The sequence below is a fragment of the Sylvia atricapilla genome, chromosome 2, assembly GCF_009819655.1.
Source record: "Sylvia atricapilla isolate bSylAtr1 chromosome 2, bSylAtr1.pri, whole genome shotgun sequence".
In the NCBI taxonomy this organism is placed as follows: domain Eukaryota; kingdom Metazoa; phylum Chordata; class Aves; order Passeriformes; family Sylviidae; genus Sylvia; species Sylvia atricapilla.
In genome coordinates this window covers 48,740,420-48,761,014 of record NC_089141.1, presented here as the reverse complement: position 1 = coordinate 48,761,014, position 20,595 = coordinate 48,740,420, and the positions used below count along the sequence as shown (strand labels likewise).

The following is a 20,595-nucleotide window of genomic DNA, read 5'->3' as shown; positions in this document are numbered from 1 at the left end:
ATTAGCTCTCACATTTACCTCATGAAGCTACTAACTGTTATACCTAGTTCTCCTCTCTCTCACCTTTATATCTCTCTCATCCTTGGCCCTGGTGCTCCAATATGACTCTCATGACAAAAAAATATTTTAAATACTCTGCCAGCTTAAGCAACCATTTGGCTAATGGACTGCAAGTGGGAAATAAATTCAATACATCTCACAAACAAAAAAAGAGCAGATGAAGCAAAAATACCATAAAGACGAATATCCTGCAGGCAGGGACAGGTTTAGCTATAAGTGTTCCTTACTCCTTCATGAATTCTTTCACTAGTAAAGTTCCCACATGCCAGAGCAGAAATGCTTCCATTCCCCTGAAAATGGTGGAGAACTTCCTTCAGTTGAAAAGGGCTGATATCAACGAATTAAGTGCTCCCCTCCCTTCCTAACTATATCAGAAAAAAAAAAAAAAAAAAAAAAAAAAAAAGAAAAATCCTATAATTCTTCTCATTCTTGTCCCTTCCAACTCTGCCTGGAACAAAGGAATCTAGCACTGATACAACAAAATTCTCCCGTTAAGTTACACTAAAACCTAAAAAAATACGTTGTACTCTTAAGCAAAAAGATTTGATTCCAAATGCCTCTGACAAGGTCTGTGTTGTTACTGGGGATTCTCAGGCCACACTTCTCATTTCATCACATTCTTTTTACAGCTCTGATAATTTTTTAAAATGCGGGTCTTGCTCCCAGTCCATGACAAATGATTGCACTGCCTTTCTTCATGCTGTTTGTCTGTTTACAAAGGCAAATAAGGAGCATCCCTTTGCTTCTAGAGTTCATGCTGTGCAAAACCCTAAGCATATCCTGTAACTGAAGAAAGTAATATATTTATTTATACTTTTGTTTACAAAAATATATTCAAGATTTATTAGATAATTGTAATCTTATATATCTTATTGTAATACAATATATCTTATCGTAATAAGTTATTACAAAATACATTCAAGATTTTTTTTTCCTTTTCTTTCTCTTTTGTACAGTCTAGCCTAGACTTGAGTATTTCAACTGGAATGTACCTAAAACAACCATCTAATCCAACTGTCTGACCACTTCAGGGCTGACCAAAAGATAAAGTTGTTAAGAGCATTGTACATATGCCTCTTAAACACTGAGGCACTGGCTGCCTCTCTAGGAAGTCTGTTTCAGTGGTTGACCAACCACTCAGCAAAGAAAAGCTTCCTAATGTTAAGTATAGACTTCTCCTGGCACAGATTTGAACCATTTTCATGTGTCTCTGAATATCAAAATGAAGAGCTCAGCATCTTCCTCTCCACTTCCCCTCCTCAGGTAGCTTTTGAAAGTAATGAGGTCATCTACCACATAAAAAACATTTTATTATTCTCATTTCATGCCATTATTGTCTTCAGTTGAACTATTGAATTTCTTATGTTCATGTTTGTCATTATTTCTGTTCCATATAGATTGGTTCCATATAGATTTGCTGAAACTTTTGTGTTCACTGATGTCATGCCAAATGAAATAATTTCTCTGTTATCATTCTTCCAAACCTGTATTACGTTTGTAAAACAAAATGTGGCTTTCTTTGATCATTAAGTTACTGAGTACAGAGATTAAAAAATATTGCTAAATTAATTTGTAAGAGATATAATACCAAGATTCAATAATTCATCAAATTGTAACTTAATGACATAAATAGTTTAGGTTTTGAAACATAGGCAATCAGGATTTTTTATTTTTAGATACTGAAAATTGCCCTTAAATCAGTTTTTAATGAGCACCTAATGAACAATCTCAGAAACAAGCATTCCTCTCAATTTGAAAAACAATTTCATCTATTCCAAAGACATAAATTCACTTCTTTTAAAACAACAAAAAAACCTTTTGGTTTTGGGTTATTAATATTTAATATGACTGTCTGAAACAATTTCTCATCACCTAATCTCCACCTATAAAAGGAAACACTTCCATATCCTCTTCATTTTTCAGACACCAATCCTGATGGTCAGATTCAAAAGGCTAAATGGGCAAAAGCTCTATGAGATTTGTTGGGTGAGAGGCCAATCTGGATGATCTTTCCCATCGGGTGTTTAGGTACATGGAACAAACTCCTCTTTGACATCTTGATTCTGTAATGCACATCACTAAAATGTACACATGCAACATGGAATTTCCCTTTTGATACTACGCCTTTGTGTTACTCCTTTATAGGATGGTACTCAAAGCATTAATATAGAAAATTGCAGATGTGTCCTAGTTTGTATTTGCAAACCAAACCAAACCAAAGCAGATGCAGTTCCTCAATGTGACTGCCATTGTATAACTCCTGTTAGTAAGAAAAAGTTCTCACTCTTAAGCCTCAGCAGGATCTGACTCTAAAAATCCTTTTCCAGTCTGTCCAAACTGTTCCTTCCTTCTTGAGTTTGTGTTGCTGGTTTAAAGTTTCATGAAATTCAAGCTCTCCTTGTTACTTACACTTCTTTAGAAGTTATTCTTGCCTGCATCTTTCTGTCTTCATTTTTTTTTAAAGTCTACCATTACAGTCTTAGCTTTTGCGTATTTCTTGTCATTCCTACGCAAGAGTCTTTGCTCTTAAGCCAAGTGTTTCCATTATGTCATCCTTTAACTAATTTATTTTTCTCTTTTGCATATGAAATACAAGCCAGGATGATGAAATCTTAATTCTTATTTTTAGATCTTTAGGATGGTTGTCTGTTGGTTTGTTTTTTGTTTTGTTTGGTTTTTTTAACAGAGGAAACTTCTGAAACACACACTGCTTTTTAAAAAGCCCGCTAGGATTGTAAGCGCACTACCTCCAATAATAAATAGTTATTTCAAGGCCTTTCTAAAGCACAGATAAATTTGGTATATTTTCTTGAGTAAGAAATAAAAAATCTTCTGAACTTTTAAATACCGGTTCTCTTCTCACTAGAATCGCTACAGATTTTCAAAGTCTACAGAAGATAAAGTAAAAGAATTTTAAAAAAACAAAACAACACTGTCATTATCATTCCTTAGTTGGCAGTCACTAAAATTTACAGGCATTTAAAAAAAAATACAAAACTGCTGCTTCTGTCTGGGATGCTACAATTGTTTCCACATGTGAAAGGCAGTGTGTGAGAGCAAAAAAGCTGACGTTCCAGCTGTGCCAGGCTAAAAATTGCCAGTAGTACTTTTCAATACACCATCAACTGCATTTAGAAGTTTGCTAAATTTTACAAATCAAAAGTACACAAAATAAAGCCTCATTTTTGTTTAGAGATGCCTGACTAGATTATACTGTGCAATATCTCAATGAATTCACTAGTTAAAAAATAAGTCCTAAATGTCAAGTTTAAAAAATGCCATAAAGTTTTGGGAAGGCCAAAAATACATTTTCTCTCCATTAACCGTACCAGGAGCTGTCTGTTCCTTTGGTAATTTCCTCATTTCTGTAAGGCTCCCAATGACGTCCTTTCTAGCCCTTTCTCTTTCTCCTCCTCCACAACAAAAGCTCCAAATGTCTATTCTATCGTTTTCATCTCTTTGTTGTTCATTTTTCTTATCCTGCTCCCTCCCTCATGAAGACAGGAGTTGTGTAAATGCCCACCTTCCCATGCAATTCTACTTTCTTTCCTTCATCTCTCATTATTATTTCTTTTCAGACAGAGAGGCTGCTCACCTTGACCCGTCCAGTTAAACTCTAAGGCACATGCAAGATTTTGTTCTGGATAAAACTTGATATTTCTTTTGGTTCTATTATTTAAAAATAATTTTTAAAAGATCTTAAGCTAACACATCACTGATCCATGATCATTTATACTGACCAGACTGCTTAGCTGAAAGCAGAACCTAGTTGTTCTGTGGAAATTAAGACGGTGGTATTACACACTAATAATATTAGTCCACTAATAATATTAGTCCTACAATAATAAAGTTCTAGATCTTCTGCAGGAGTAAAAATGCTCCAAAAGAGAAAAGGCACTTGTGAAAAATTTCTTATTACTTTCCTTTCCACTGAAGCAGAGGAAAGGAACTTCTACTGTTCATGAAGATGGGGAAATATACATGAAGCAAACTGCAGTCTGGACAAGACACCAAAACTGAGCATCTTTGTCCATATTTCACAGCCTGGTGTGGAAAGAAGAAGCAGTCAGCCCAACCTCCACTCACAGTTCTCAACAGGCCAATGCAGTAAGTGAAAAAAACTGTGGTGTTTCAAGGAAATGCTGGGATTGAATAATTCTGAGAGATGCCTGACTTTCAAGATGGATGACAATTTCATGAGCCATGAATGGTCACAGAAGCAGAAAAAGCCTGGCTAGCTGCTTCCCACGCAGCTGACAGAAAAAAAGGAAAAACTAACCAGTATGAGAATAAAATATAGGCACCCTAGACTTGTTAAGTCCTTAGGGAGGAACTCGGATTGAATCCAAGGAAGTAGTATTGGGCTATTTCCCATGGTTTTCAGAGATGTTTATGTCATCTAAATAATGTACTGCCTCTTACACACTGAAATTTTACTCTGCGCAGAAAGAAGAGAAATTTTTTTTGTGACCTCATCAGGTTTAATTTTATTTATTAGCTCTTCTCATCTTTTGTTGTATTTAAGGCACTTTATGTTTTTAATTTTTATTTTTAGAAGCACAGAGTCCTTTAAGTATAGGCATCCTATTTATAAAAAAGCGACAGAAATATCAACAGGAGTTTTTACTGAAACTTTGAACCTTCATTTTTTTCTAATTTAATTTTTTTGTGACTACAAGCTTTCACAGTGCATGCTTACAGATGATTTTACTGTTTTTTTTATTTTAACAGCTAAATTGTGAGCCTCTAAAAATACCAATTAAACCTTTAAAAATAAACAATAATTGCATGTAAAGTTTCTGCAATGACAAGCCTAGTTTGGGGGGGAATTATTTTTTAAAGAACAAAAATACATCAATACTTCCATCTCTTCCATGATTTTTCTGTTCATCAACTGAGTTTATTTTTTTTGTAAGAAAAGATCTCAAGTTCTTTTCTTATCTTCCACTTCAGTTACATTTTTCTCCTCTATACTCCCTGCACTTTGTATTAGGAAATACACATATGTTTGCATTCTATTCTGTAAAACTACAACACATTTTGTGTCACTTTCTAACAAATTTGGCAATATAAGAAATACAAAAAGGACTGTGAGTATTTAGGACAATATTAAATTTTTGTGACTTGGGGTCAATTACATGCAACTGGGTTTGGTTGTAGGAACTTTAGCAAACTGTGCTTGCTGGATAGCAATCTATACATGGTAGATGCTCAAGACACCTACCGACCACAAATTTTAAACCTATTGACTTCGATCTACTTAAATCACCAAAGGATCAACCATTCAGACAGGGTTTTGAACAATGAAGAGTTCCAATGACCTGGCTGTCTGGAAAAATTTTCATCCATAATGTATCAATTAAAAAAGCCCCCCAGACCAAATTCTACATTAATTTTTCAGAATTTTTTTTAAATGTATTAGTGAATTAAAACAGAAAAAAAAAAAGCACAGTAACGTTGAATGGGAGTTAATGTAATCAAGGGAGGCCCATATTAATGCAGCTGCTTACAAAGAAGTTGTTTTCATGTTATGCTTGAAGTTATCACCATAGCAAAACATAAAATAATAAAAGATTGGGGTGAAAAAAGTCACAATTTTTCCATCTTCCCACATTTTAAATTCTTCCTTAAAAATCCATTTTCACAGTGTTTCTTCATTCTAGTTTGAGGTGGTCCATTTAACGAGGCTTCTACAATATCTCTTATGAGATGTATACAGTCAAATTATAGCCTATAGACCTCTGGAAATTTCTGTCATTACGTCTAAGCTTTCACATCTGAATTTGACCCTGTAAAGTGTTAGTTAATCTGGCACCAGACCTAACAAAATCCCTATATACCTTGGCATGAGCAACTCTCCATATTCCTGCCTTTCTGCCACACATCTTGCTTTGACTCTTCTGTCAAGATCCTGAAATCTTGTCCCCGAGTCAGTCATCTCTGTACTCTCATCACTAGAATGCTCTTTCCTGAACTCTATGAGAACTTTTTGGTAAACCCACATAAAAAATACCACACCATGAGGAAGTTCAACCAAAACTTGAAAGAAAGGGGCTCTATTAGCGACTGTTCAGACCCTGCAGTGATTTGGCTAGTAGCTGACAAGAATTCAAATAATCATAAGCAAGTAGTCTTTTGAACTGCCAGGACACTGACATCTTTTATGTAGAAGTAAATAAACGAAGGTATAAGATTAAGTCTAGAGAATGTAATTGCTGTGGAAAATAAATGCTATTAATACCTCAAATAATTAGCAAGCTTTGCTGCCAGAAGAATGACTTACACATGTTTCAGAAAACCATTATGCAGAACATACATATCATGTTTATTTCTATTTATTTTTACAATTAAGAACTTCCCCTTCAGGAAAACACAAAAGAAAATGAGGAAAACAGGGAAACAAACAACAGAACAGGCCTTCTGAAAGCTGGGCAGTAATAAAAGAGGAAAGGATACTTAATCATCAAAGAATGCATTTTAGCTGTGATTTTTTTCTTCTGGTTTATTATTGAAATAAAACATGATAACTGAAGACATTTTTAATGCTTGGAAAGCAGAACAGGCTCAGTAAACCAAAGTATCTAGTAGGAGTATTTTGTTCTTGTTTTAGAAACATAAAACTGTACAAAATCAAAAATGTGACTTCATGTTCTGCTTCTGCTTTGACAAAAAAGAAATCTCAAACCCCACAAATAAAACCTTTTCTTATTAATGAAATAAAATTAAATAAAGAATATGGCAATATAACATTAGTGGTTTCATTTTTCATCTGAAAAGAGGGTAAATGCAGGCTTATCTCTTTGCTCTCAGCTTCATCTATCGCAAATCATGTCTCTTGTTCCCACCTTAAAAAGGGGCACTGAGATTTTGAAAGTCTATACTCATTTCTACAAATTGTGCTTATGATGAGGCTCCAGCCATCTGCCAACCTTCAATTTATCCACTGCAGGACATAAGATCTATTTCAGAGAAGAGGCAAACCTTCAAAACTCACATCTGAAGAAGAACTGATGGGAAAGTAGGTAAAACGCACATATTGAAAGGTGTCATGTATAGCATTCATCAGGTTTCAGTGTATATTAGAATTTCAGTTTTAGAACAAGGTTATACTTTTACATTTAAAATAAATGTTCTCAGTATTTTCAGAGTTGAGTTTATAAAGAAATAATTCTGTTTGGATTATTTCCCAGAACACATTCTTCAAAACTTCACTTCGCTCTTGACATAAATTGAAAACAATAATATAGATATACTGTATACAGGCTTCAAAATGGCATTAAAGAGGCACATTATCAATATGTTTAAAACATTTAGAAAGCTCAGCTTTGCATCTTTCTAAGTGAATGACTAGATACTTAGACTGAGTAATATCTGTTCCAATAAACTACTCTGTGGGAAATGTTTTGAATAATGGTTAATTTATGCTGTGGTAATGACAGCATAATACAACTGAAATCTGTGCTAATAGGAAAAAAGAAGCCCCTTCCAGCTATTTCTGTTACAATTGGCTGCAGTAATTTTCACTACATCTCTCTGTCTTGCATAACATTTACCTTAGATGTATGTGAAAATGCTTATTGCTAATTTTAAAAATCAATAATTGGTACCTGTCATCCATATGGAGCAAAACAAAAAAACTTCCAGACAATAAAGAAGAAATTTTCATGCACAAGACCTATATTTTATATATTTCTGCAATAAAGGAGAGCAATTGTGGTTAATGTTCTTTTCATATTGGAAAAACATTAAACTCAGTTTGGATAAGACTCCAGGGTTTGATCTGCACATGGAATTTCTAATGTAGATGACAATGGGCAGAACAATTCATTCCAAATAATACTTCAAGTAGGCTGAAGTACTAGAGAATATTTTTCTGGAATATGGGCTATTTACGAATTCACTGCAGTATTACTTTGATGAATGAATAATCTGAAATATGTAACAAATATTCTGATTCAAGTCTCAGCAGCTTAATAAGTTACCATCACCTCTTCTGTTTGAATGCTCAGTGTAAAGCTGGTGGTGTTCATTGAGTGGCAGTGCTTAGCTCTGTCTCGATAAAGAGCATTTTAATCATGAGTATATTAAATTATAAACAAATCCCAAACCTTCTAATAGGCCATTTTGGACAAAACACCCACCTGTATCCCACAAACAAATGCCATTTGTTTTGCTTTAAGAGACTATGTCTTGATTCTGAAAAGGTTCTGAACTCCCATAAACATGTAAGGGAATGATCCAGGAATGGTCATGAATTCAGATCATCATGGATTCTTGGAAATACTGACTGTCTCTCATCTCTAATATACTCATTAACTGGAGATATCACGATCAATCATTAATCTAACTGTGGTTAATTGTTTCAAGCAGTGGTAGAGGGATGTTTTTAAATTGGGAGTCTTATGGATCAGATTATGATTTTTGACTCCTTGTCATAAATGGCTTATGTTACTTAGGATAAGTCTTCCCAAAAAGTAATTTCATAGTGAAATTGGATGCATAATTAAAATGTTTTGGTTATTCTGAAGCAAACATTTTCTGAAAGCTGTTTCCTCTGAACAACAAAGATATGGAAGTGTACAGATTAATATCCAAGTAGAAATCTATACATTGGGCAATTACTGTGTGGTAACTGAACTCATGCAATTTATATTTATTCCTCATTGCATATTCTGATTTAAGATATCTTTTCCTATATTCTCTGTCTTCTGCAGGAATCTTTACCTACAGAAATAAATATCTTACCCTCAAAAAGTCCCTGTGTTTTGCTTCTTGATCTACAGAGAATTATCATAACAATGTGACAGAAAATAAAAACTCTCCCTTTTTCATTTACAGAATGATACAGAGCTCTGAAACTCACAGAAAGACATACAAATTGTTACATTATATGTATACATGTTCCCATAATGAAACATTAAAAAATCCACTAATAATCTGTTGATGATCTCTTAATGCAATAGAAATCACAGGTCAAAAAATAATACAGTATAATCAAGGGTGTATAATCAAGGGTTTTTCCCCCCAAACCAGTATAAATTTGAAAAAAAAAAAAATCCTTGTTCTATATGTCTAGGAAAAACATTATTTGGGAATGCAGAAGAAGTAGATTTCTTTACAAAAATCAATAGAATACAATACACATTTCTTAGAGAAGAATTAAGCCTTTAGCATACAGGAAAATAATTTCTACTTTGATGACAGCTTTTACTTGAATTCCTTAACTTAAGTTGGAAAAATGCAGTTATTGACACTACATGCAGCTTCCAACTAATTTTCACAACTACCCATATTCATGGTTAAAGGGCTGGTCCTAGAAAGGAAGCAAAGCCCATCCCTTGCATGGAGGCAATTAAATACAAGTGAACATATAAGTGGCCAGTGCTATGGGTACAATTCAATCAAGCAGATCCATAGGGGTGGTTTTGATATTCTTGTCACATCAAAGAAACAGCTCCAACAGTTAAGAAAAAGATCTTAACAAGTTAAAAATGAAATCAGAATAAATAAGAATAACTCTGAGAGAAAGGAAGAACAAGCCCTTGGTGGCAAGGGCTGGTGCTACCTTGGAAGTGTCAAATAGTGCTATTAGAATAGTGTGTTAATTTTTTCCCTATAAATTTTCCAGGCTCAGTCACCAGGGAAGGGCTAGCACTCCAGCTCCCTTTGTTAAAGATATATCTATCTTGCTGAGTCTTGACAGCCCTATCATGTCAGCTCTCTGTAGTAGCAAAAAGTGTTTCAGCAAGGAGGGGGAAAAAAAAGAAAGGAGAAAAAAAAAGAAGTGAAAACTGATGTGATCTACTCTGCTTCCTGTGGGCATATTTCACTATAGCAGATCCAGAGGGATGCTTTGTTATTTCTGTCAGATCAAAGAAAGAGATAACAGAAGAAAATATAAGAGGAAAAATATAACCCAGAAATGAGGGTAGCTGAAAAGCACTGCAAGACTACCGCATCATTATGACTTTTCAAATTATTTAAATATGCTAAATATCAAGTCATCACCAAAGAAATAAATATTGCATAGGCCATATGCTCTGTTAGCTGCTAGAAAACCTGTCCTACTAGAATTAGTTTATGGGCACAGCAACTGCCTGTCAAACACTAGCAATTTTAATCATTTTTCAATTTGCTCTGTGAGTTGCAAGTATGCTCAGGTATCTTGACAGGTGCTCAGGAAAAATATCTGAGCCCACCAGGTTCACACTGCCTTGCTTTACTACATCCTTGCAATAATTCCTGCTGGACTGGGGAGATGCAAGCATATGGTGAAGATGCAACAGTCACATGGAAGTCATTGTACTGCACTGCTAAGCTGGATTTGCAGCTCAACACAAGGATGATAGAAAGTTAGCCTTAAGTCCAATGCAAACCAAAAGCTGAAACAATTTTGCAAAATATTTCTAATCACAAACAAAGTGAAAGTGTAAAAAAAGAAATAAACAGAGATCTGTCTATGATTAAAAAAACAAAAAACCCCAAAACAAAACAAAAGCCAAAAAAACCCCCTCAAAAAGCACCCACCCCCCCAAAAAAACCCCAACACCCCCCCCCCCCCAAAAAAGACAATCACAGCCCCCCAAACAGTATTTTTCCAGAAGTAGATGTGCTTACAGTACTACATGTGATTAGTCTTTTATGAACTGATCTGTCCACTTAAATATTTTGTATTTCATCTGCAAGGCATTCAATTAAGTTAGAAATAAATAAAAATAATTTTGTCTTGTCTACTGTATTTTCTAATGACCAGTATGGCTGTGTTGTTTCCTTTCAGCCACAACACTTTGTTTAATACAAGGTCCTAACCTGAAAAAAACACAACTCAATGGATTTTTGAGTGGCCCATTTCCAGGTGTCTGGGGAAGAAAGGGGCTCCTAAAATCTACAGTTATTCTAAGAGAAACCAGGGGAGGAACTACATTGTACCAACGAAGTGGACCAGTAATGGAAGTGGACCCATAACATCAAAGCAGTATAAATAAACCATATTTCCTATATTGTTCTTCATCTATTTGCATCTCAGCATCAAATCCCTGAACTCAGCCAGGTCTGTCTAGTGGAAAAGGATTTGGATTATGATGTAAACTAACAGTAAAGACAATTCCAAATAACATCTAATGTCCAATATAACTACTGTTTACATATTAAAAAGAGATACAGGCTTTGTACTAGGGATGTTCTGTCATGTTTCTCCACAGGAGAAGACTGTCATGGTAAAGTTCATTATCAATTACTGCCTTACAAGTACAAGATGAGTTAAACTGTCATAATTTTCTCAGCCAGAAATCCTGTGCTGTCAAAGAATGTCAATTTTTAATCTGACAAAAGGAAGAAAATTATCTGTTATTCTGACCTCTAATTTCTTGACATTTTAATGCTGTAATTGCTGCGGTTAGTGCTGCAACCATTATTCCACCTGTCAAGTAAGAATGAATCAATATCCTTAAGCTGTTCAAGTCTTAGCTTCCACCTCACTGCCTTTACTTTAAAAAATGTGGAAGTAAAAAAAAAAAAAAAATTGGGCCTGGAAATTTTTTTTTTTATTATTTTGTTACACAATTTTTTCCTCCTCATTACAACATGAAAATCATTTTGCAATATGTGACTAAGAGAGCAACTGATAGAACTGGAGAACTTACCAGTTTCTAATCACAGAAGATTGAAACCATGGATTACAATTTTATACTTTTATTCCATGGGGCATGTAAATTAGGACTTTCCTGAAGTCCTCATAACAACCTGAGGTAAATTGCTTTGACCAGTTATTTTTTGTGGTATCAGAGATTGCAAAGTTGTTTGAAAAATCGAATTAGGTATGTTGAAATGAAATCAGTCTATTTTACCCATCCAGTGCAGCTCTTAAGTTGCCAAAAAGGCATTATGGTGGCAGATGTATGTAATTTCGTACACTGAAGTAATCTAAAATGCAATGCTATCTCAGTATTATGGTTTCTATCAGTAGGAATTTTCCATATGGAAAATAAAGCGAGAAAGTCAGATGGAAAATCTGCTATTAAACAGATCTACAAAGAACAATAACACAGGATGCCCATTTTTCCAGTGTTAAACAGTAGAGATTTCTTGGAGAGCTCCCAAAGCACATGAGAAAGATGTAAGGAATGGCAGGGATCAGTTGTTCCACTGCTGAATTTTTTTTGTAGATAGATGACTACAGAAGTAACTTTAATTTTCTCCACAGAAAGCTAAGAACATATTTTATAGTGGTTAAGTGAGCTGCTCAGGAAAAGGGTGAAAGTGAAAAGGCCAAGGTATAGCATACACAGGTCACAGGGCTCCACCTTTTTAAATTATGTCTTTCAATCATCTCCGATGTAAATGGGAGGATATTTTTTATTTGGAGACTTATTTCACAGGATAGATTCAGCTGGGACTCAGTTCAATATGAAATTAGTTATGGCCCCAGTTAGTGCCCTACCTGAGCCCACCTGGTCTGATACTGGCTGCTGCCAATAAGGTTGTATTGTTTATCATATTTTACAAGTAGTGTTATCTGGCATTTTAATTTATAAACACTGCATTTTAGAATTAATTGCCCCCTGCAGTTATCCAGGAAAATACATCTCTCAGTCTCCACATGCTCTTGATGTTTATTTTGTAAATAAACTAAAATATTGTGTCACAGAAGATGGTTAATATTCTCAATATGTGGCTTTAAAATAAGCCAAACAATTTGTATTGCTATTTTAAAGGTGCTAGTGTTTTTATCCCTAATTTCTGTATTTACAAGGGGTCTTCAGAGGCTTTTAAAATATCTTTTTGCTTTTAATTTATTTTCTGTAATATTTACAAAAGCCAGAATAAAGTCAAACAAACACACACAAGCACTACTTGAACAACAACCAGAAAGCAAAAACCTCATCATATATACTTGTAACAGAAACATGACCATCTATCATCTCTAGACCATCTTTATATCATCAAGATTTCAAATGCTTTATTATTGGTCAGAGAATTTCCTCTAGTTTCAGAAACAGCACAGGAAAACAGAAAGCAGGTCTAAATCTATCTATATTCAAACATGTATTGTAAATTCTGATTAAAAATGAATTAAAAGTATTTTTCAGCTTTCTTATGACAAACCAAAAATCAACGATCCTGAGATCTCTGGGAGGAAAAAGCATACTATTTTTAAACGGATGCATGCAACTTTTTATCTATGTATAACAAAAAAAAAAAAAAAAAAAGGAGGATTTATTTTTTCTGGTCATTTTGCCTTCTCATTGCTAACAGTGAATTTTATGTACAAAACTAACTTGTTACAACAAGGATCAAGTTGTGCTTTTATAAATTTACATGGTGTAAATTGCCTAAGAAGAGGTTTGTATGTCATTGACTTAAAGGGCGTGGGTTAGATGTACAAGTGAGTGAACAGAAACATCCCCATGAATTTTCTTAAATTTCTGACGACAAGTTATTCATGCAAGTAGAGCCCCAGGAGAGCTGAAGAGTCTCATCATGTCATAAGATGTTAGAAAAGGTGCACAGACAGACAGATAGACCACAATCCTGCAAGCTGCCCTATGGGAGTAGACCCTAGAAGTCAAGACATAGGAGTCTACCCATGCAGATCAGCACCCTAATCTACACAAATCCTTTGTATTCATGGTGCTTGACACCTGTTTTATACTTTGAAAAGCATAGCTTCTTCTTATCTCTAGAAGAGGGTGACTCTTCTCATGCTCAAAGTTTTAAATCCAGAAAATTATTATGTAGATGTCAACATTAAATATTTTAAGTGGAGGGAGTCAAGGCAATTCTGGCCAGTCTTAAAACTAAGCAAATGTTATTTGTTTAGAAAATCTAAGCTTTGCAGTGCATGTAGTGAAAATCCAGTTCTAGAAAGCCTGGGGTCTGAATGGTTTTTTTAGTTCTGCTCCTAAAATCACACCAAAAGTAACGGAATGCAGCAATGCACTGCTAAAAAAACCAAAAAAAAAAAAAACCCCAAAACTCAGTAGTTACCTGAATGAATGCCTTTTGAAACAAATTCTTTCTGAAATCTGTAGATTTCTGTCTCCAAGATTGGAAACAAACAAACAAAATCCCATTGCCTGGCAATGTACATTATTACTGTTTTGCATACAGCAGATGGCAGCTATCTGGGGGAATGGAAGATTGTACATAGAGCTTCATCACGGCAGTACTCATCTAGCAGCTGTTGCTTCTTCACACTTCCACCAAATTTCAATTGTTTTAGCCAACAAATGAATTGTACTAGAAAATCATCATGCAAATTAATAGGTACTAGAAAACCATCATTGAATTATTAGTCATAGTGGAAACAAATACAGTCACTGAAAGGAAACGTATCAGGATATCTAGAACATTTTTTTAAATTTACTGATTAATTTAAAACACTCACTTGTATATATTTGCAAATACATATATTTCATTCATACATATATATAAACATAAGTACTTGAATGTGCAACAAATAGAAAACATTTTCTATTTTGGTAACAGTTTGATTATACTTTAAGTGATTAAAAGTAATTTAAATATTAGCTGCAGTGACTCTAGAAAATACATTCTTTCTCAGACATTCTCACCATCATCTGACTGTAAAGCCTAGATATTTTTTCTTCTGCGAGTATGATGAGGGCTTTTTTCCAGTTTTTCAGTTCTACTAAGTGAACTTAATACAAGTAAATTATAAAATGTAGCAGATACTATATTAAAGAATATACACTGCATTATAATTTCTTACACTGTAAATGAATATTAAATCTATTAGGTTCATTTGTTTTATTGCTAATTTATTCAAACTTGCTTCTGAAATCACCTGGGGCCTAAATTCTGAATCATGTCAAACACATCCATTTTCTCCAGCAGCAGAAGATGGAAAAAGTACCATTTCTTGTGAGATGACAGCAGTTTTTAGCATGAAATGACAGTAAACACCTACCTCCCTGAGGACAGGATCAGTGATACTGTCCAGGTTCACAGAGCCTTCATATGTTAGGTAGTGGAAAACGTTGAGTGCACGCACAGCTTCTGGTCCTCGTTGCTTGTAGCCAAATATAAGGTCAATCCACTGATGAAGCTGACATGACACAAACTCACTTTCCAGGGCCTGCAAGTGAAATTCAGGATTAGGAAGTAACTGAGAAAACATAGAGGGTATCATTACATTTTCTCTTTAGGCTGATTTGATATATTTGAAATCTTTCAAACATTAAAAAACTTTACTTATTCTATTGAGAGAAGCAGTAAAAAGATATTCTCTTTTTACTTCACCTTCATATCATGCTAATTTTCTTCTCAGCTACTGGGTTTCTAGCTTTGAATATCTTAATAATTTCTGGGCTTTTCAAGTAGGTAGGTAATTTGTCAAAAAAAAAAGAAAATATGGAAATAGGAAAGAGAATTCAAAAAAGCAGTCTTGCAACTCATTTTCAAACTAGTTATAATTAGTCTTAAATCTAAAATGGAAATTCCTCCATTTTTTTATCACAGTGCCACTACTCAGCACAAACACTCCCCAGCTAGGACAGAGCTTCAGGTCTTCCTGAAGAAATTTCAGATATTAGAAGATGATAAACTTAGAGAAAAAATTATTCATTTTGTTAATTTACATCAAAAGGAGGCTGCTTCAGAACTAACATGAGGCACTGTAGTACCCTGCCATGCCTTGTTTACTGGCAGCAGCCCCCTCCTCACCATTCCACAAGCAGAAACAGACTCAGACAAGGCAAACTGTGCCTGGGTTATCAGGTAACCATTCCTCAAAGATTTTCCCTGTAATGCTCCTCATGGAAGAGGAACTCTCTTTGATTTGGTGGAAAACTAGACCCTTTTCTGTCAAAACCAGTGACTATTATCTCTGATGAAAATGGATGGGAAGTCTCACACATGAGATGAGATGTAGCTCAGTTTTCAAGGGCGTAAGTTCAGCAAGCCGTAAACAGCTATAAAAATGTTGCAGACATTTTGCAACAAAATTTTGTTGTTTCCTTTTCAAAATCAGAAGCCATCGTAACCATAATGCAATATTAAAATAGCATTAACATTGCTTAATACTAAATACTATTAAACTAATACTATTTAGTTTCAAAGCATGCCTCCCAACAAATGCCATATCCTTAATTATATTGTACTGTGCACATACAACATGACACAGTCAGCAAGTACATCATTCCATGTAATCTTTTCCATAGGACCTTTACCTCAGTTAGAGTGCAGGATGCTAACATGCAAGGATAAAATTATCCCACAGCAACAACCAATAAAGCATTTCCTTACTTTTAAATGCTTAATTTTCAATGTTCCTTTTGTATGTAATAAAGCTTTTTAAGTATTTAGAATTTAAAGCCAGTTATCTTTCTAGCACTATAAATCAAATTACAGCAATCAGCCTAAGAGTTCTCTTGAGCATCTGAACTCTGCATATTTAAAGTTTCTTTTGATCTGTATATATTATTTATTAACACATAATTAGCAAAAAAATTATTAAGGCATTTCCTTGGTCAAAATTAGCATTTTTATTTCTAGATTATTAAAAGCATTTCAGGAAAACAGTAGAACTTTTGTTCACTCGAAAGTCAGACAGTACATTTGAAAAAAATCAATGCTTGGTTTAAATGAGCATATTTCACACTTTTCTCACCTAACATCCTGTCACTGGTGTTAGAATCACAAAAACATGGAACCATTGGACAGTTTGAGTTGGAAGGGACCTTAAAAGGCCATTTAGTCCAACTCCACTGCAATGAACAGGGACATCTTCAGCTACTTCAGGTTGGTCAGAGCCTTGTCCTGGCTGACCTTAAATGTTCCCAGAGATAAGACATTCACCACATCTCTGGGCAACTTGTTCCAGTGTTTCACCATCCTGACTATAAAAAATTTCTTCCTTATATCTTGTCAGATCTATCTTCTTTTCATTTAAAGCCATTACTCACTGCCATATCTCAACAAGTTCTTCTAAAATGTTTGTCCCCATCTTTCTCATAGGCCCCTCTAAGTACTGAAAGGTCACAATAAGGTCTTCTCTCCTCAAGGCTGGACAATCCCAGCTCTCTCAGCCTGTCTTCACAGGAGAGATAATCCAGACCCCAGGTAACTTTGTGACTGTCCTGTGGACCCACTCTAACAGGTCCATGTCCTTCCTACGGACCCCCAGTACTCCAGGTAGGGTCTCTCTAGAGCAGAACAGAAGGCCAGAAACACCTCCCTCAACCTGCTGCTCATGCTGCTTTTAATGCAGCCCAGGATGAGGTTGGCCTTCCAACCTGCAGGCAGACTTTATTGCCTCATGTCCAGTCTCTCATCCACCAGCACCCCTGTGTCCTTCTTGGCAGGGCTGCTCTCCAACTGTTCATCCCCCAGCCTGTGTGGATACTGGGGGTTGCTCTGACCCAGGTACAGCACCTTGTACTTGGTCTTGTTGAATGCCATGAGATTCCCATAGGCTGCTTCTCATATTCAAGACTTTTTCTGATCACAAGATGACTTGTTCTGATCCCTCTGGATGATATCCCAACCCTCAGGTGTGTAACCACACCACTCAGTACCATGTGCAAATCTGCTGAGAGTGCACTTGATGCTTCTGTCTATGCCATTGTTGAAGATATTTAATGGTATTGGTCCCAGTGCAGACCACCACTTCTCACTGATGTCTATGCAGACACTGAGCTGATGCAACTGTCCAATCAATTCCTTATTCACTGAACAGTCCACCCATCAAATCCATCTCTCACTAGAGAGAAGGATGTTGCAAAGAACCATGTCAAAAGTCACAAGTCCAGATCTGCAGCCCTTCCCTTGTCCACTGATGCAGTCACTCCATCATAGAAGGCCACTAGGTTGGTCAGGAAGGACTTTCCCTTGGTGAAATTGAGCTGGTGCTTCAAATCACCTCCCTGTCCTCCATGTGCCTTAGCACAGCTTCCAGGAGGATCTGTTCCATGGCCTTTCCAGGCACAGAGGTGAAGCAGTCAGTAGTTCCCAGGGCCCTCCTTAAAACCCTTTTTAAAAATGAGAGCAATTTTGTCCTTTTTCCAATTCCCCAGGGATTTTTCCTAAACTACCATGACATTTCATGAAGAGTAGCTTGACAACTACATCAGCTGATTCCCTCAGGACTCTGGGATGCAACTCATGAGCTGCCATAGATGCATGTTCAGGTTCCTCAGGTGGCCACAAACTTAATGTTCTCTTAAAGTGGGAGGGACTTTGCTCCCTGAGTCCCCATTTTGCAGTCCAATAATTCGAGAGGTGAGGGAAGAGAGGTTGCCATTGAAGACTAAGGTAAAAATACGCTGAGTACCTTGTCCATTGTTACCAGTTTGTCAGTCTTGCTCATGAAGGGGATTGCACTTTTTTTGACCTTTCAAGTTAGAAGAGTTAAGACAGTTGAACACATATGTTGTATTTCCCTAAGGCAGTTTCCACTTGCATGACCAGCCCTTACTCAGCAGCTTTTCATTCTAGAGGAGGTCTTACTGACCCCGGTAGGTTTGGAAAACTTCTATTTCACATGGATTATTAGCTGCTTAACAACTTATTAAATTAATTACTTTTTAACAGCTGCATATCATGTTTTTGTCTCCAATTATTTAAACATATTTATTCTACCATGTTTACAGGTATAATGGTCCTTAATTCCTTGGAAAAGAACCTCAGTTTCTTAAAGAAACTTTGAGGAAATTTATAGCAGGAGAATATAATTATTTTGAATTATATTTTTCAGAAGAGTGGAAGCTGTGTGATGTAACACTGGTGTGGTGCAGAATTAAGGGAAAAGACCAGAGCAGAAGCTGGAGAGAGGAACCAGAGACACGAAGAAGGCTTTGTCAATAGGAGGCAGTGTTTTTTATTGTAATACAGATTATGTGCTGTGTAAAACATCAGAAATGGCTATTCATGGGCACAGCCTCCAGCTGCAGGATGAAACGGGTGTTGTGTGATGTTCATGGCCTCCCAGTCGAGGTGTCCTGGGGGGTATGGCACCAGGCATGAAAAACAGGAAAGGGGTCCTCAGGAAATGGACACCAAAATGCTACAAAGTCCCACCTTGCCCTCAGTGACTCAGGGCTTTATAATCTGGATTTATTTTAGTGAGGGGAAAGGTTCTTATATCAGGTCTGACCTGGTTTGCTGGCATTTCTTCCAAGTACTCCTGCAACACCACTCATGCGATATTTTCAGAATCCTCTCCCTAATTTGCTCTAATGCACAGGCTACTCCCCCTCCATGTAAGTGCCTCCTGAAAATTTATGAGCTGTTCACTGTCAACAGTACATCGTTTGGTTTCTCAAGAATATGCAATGCTCAGTAGGTAATACAGTGAGGGAATTTTCTGTATAAAACATAATTTGTAGGTACAATAGGCAAAACATACAGAAAAAGATAACAATAATATCCTTAAAATAGACTGGTGTGGTGATGGTCATAAAAATTGGCACTTTGTATTCAAATTATTTTGAGGGCTTTAACTTTATGAGCATTTTTAAATATGAACTATAGAAACCTCTTCTAAAATAAATATTTATTACTTATATAATTATATAATATTTATATAATTATGTAATATGGCTTTTAAAGATTCTTAAAGTTTAACAGAAATGAGGCAACAACCACCTTGCTATCTATCATAATAAAAATGCACACAAACCAGTTTTATTTATTCAAGTACTCCCAAAATGAACTTGTTTGAACCCTTATTAGATCTCCATTTTCAAATAGCAACATTCCAGTCATGTTTTTTTCATGGGTTACGTTTTAAGGAAGGTGTTTACCATGTCATTGTTTCCAGCGGAGTGACTTTTATTGCTAATAAGTAAATTGCAATCATTATTATACATACATCTAGTGTATACATATTTTGTGGATTTTGTGTGTTTGCAGGCAAGTGTATGCACAAATGTTCTACAGGCTGAAAATCTGACCTGTAGCTATTGTACAATAGAAAGAGGTATTACTAAGTTTACGTTCAAACTAAATGGAGCTATTAAAAACCAAATTACTTCCCATTATAGCTCTTTTCTGACCTTTACGAACGCTGCACACATTTCCCTTGGTCATTCTAATCTGATGTTAAAAGTGTTTTTCATAGGCATGTCAGTAGGAGGCGGTGGTTTTTATTGTAATACAGACTATGTGCTGTGTAAAATATTAGAAGTTCTGAATTTATAAAATATCCTATCCATGAATTTTTTGTCACCAGAGAAGTGCAAATCTCTGATGCTGCCACTTGCCTGGACCATGATTGCACCTTCTCTTTCTGCAGTTCCTGCCTTGCTGCCTTGTCCTCCATATTATATGCTGTCTCTCCTCTTTCCATCTTGCTATTAAATTGTATGTAATATATTTAAATATATTTCCTTATAATTATTCTGAGATAGTCTGGTTTTACATATCTGCTCAAAACCAGATCATCAGCCATTTCAGCCTGTGAGCTGGGTGTCTCTCCTCTCCCATCATATCCACCTTCTTCTGCAGCCACTGCAGATTCCCTCCACCAAATATTTCTCTTCCTCAGTTACTATTCCTTGCACTGACTCTCAAAGT

The 20,595-nt window shown here is 35.7% G+C and overlaps 1 protein-coding gene across 1 annotated transcript in view; it reads right to left on the bottom strand.

Annotated features, from left to right (window-relative positions):
* The window catches only part of NBEA (neurobeachin), a 456,143-nt gene that overhangs the window by 30,855 nt on the left and 404,693 nt on the right, over positions 1-20,595 (bottom strand). The window contains exon 49 of the mRNA XM_066313167.1: positions 14,990-15,157. Within this exon, the coding sequence (XP_066169264.1) occupies positions 14,990-15,157 (168 nt within the window). The remainder of the gene's footprint in view (positions 1-14,989; positions 15,158-20,595) is intronic.